The 876-nt window shown below is 38.4% G+C and overlaps 1 protein-coding gene across 1 annotated transcript; it reads left to right on the top strand.

The window, feature by feature from the left end:
* Positions 1-216: 216 nt before the first annotated feature.
* On the top strand, positions 217-870 carry LOC145719419 (SKA complex subunit 1; the record flags this gene model as incomplete). The annotated part of the gene is made up of 1 exon (XM_081810905.1): positions 217-870. A coding segment is annotated over one exon (612 nt), but the record flags the coding sequence as incomplete, so codon positions are not given.
* Positions 871-876: the final 6 nt, after the last annotated feature.

The following is an 876-nucleotide window of genomic DNA, read 5'->3' as shown; positions in this document are numbered from 1 at the left end:
TAAAGCTAGCACTGTATGTTTTCTCCTATTATTTTTGAAGTGCTCATATTTTGTCCACACATGTTAGCTATTTTGAGATAACAATTATTTCATCTGCAAATTGGCATTCATTTTCTTCCTTTGTTTCTAGTTCTTATTTTTATCTAGTTCTTTTATTTATTTCTCTGAGTATGGTATTCAGTGCCCCCAACTTTGTCTTCGTCCTAACTTTAACTTCTAAATAAATTGGAATTGGAGATTCAATATCAAGAACAAACCAACCATTCACTCAAGGAACTCTGTGAATCTCTTGAAGAGGATTATAAAGATGTGGAGCATCCCAAAGAAAACATTCCTCCCCATTTGCCTCAAGTAACAGTAAGCCAGAACTTTGCTAATGTGTCAGATCTTGACCCTGAAGAACCAGTCAAAGTTGAGGAACCTGTACCCACAAAGAAGCCCCCAAAAGAACAAAGAAGTATTAAAGAAATGCTGTTTATAACTTCTGATGAATTTAATGGCATTCCAGCGTACATGAAATCTCGCTTAACTTATTGTCAAATTAATGATGTTATTAAAGAAATCAACAAGGCGGTGGTTAGTAAATATAAGATCCTACATCAACCAAAAAAGTCAATGAGTTCCGTGGCCAGAAATCTCTATCACAGATTTATTGACGAAGAAACAAAGGATACCAAAGGTCATTATTTCATAGTGGAAGCTGACATAAAGGAGTTCACAGCTCTGAAGGCTGACAAGCGCTTTCACGTGATCCTGAATATCTTACGACACTGCCGGAGGCTCTCAGAGGTCCGAGGGGGGGGCCTTACCCGATACGTTATAACCTGAAGCACGTGGGATCTTTTGAACTGGCTAACAATAGGGGGTAGAGGCCAC

This window comes from Leptonychotes weddellii, unplaced genomic scaffold (genome assembly GCF_054177405.1).
Source record: "Leptonychotes weddellii isolate Sample4059 unplaced genomic scaffold, ASM5417740v2 HiC_scaffold_43056, whole genome shotgun sequence".
NCBI lineage: Eukaryota > Metazoa > Chordata > Mammalia > Carnivora > Phocidae > Leptonychotes > Leptonychotes weddellii.
This window is presented reverse-complemented; position numbering and strand designations above follow the sequence as displayed.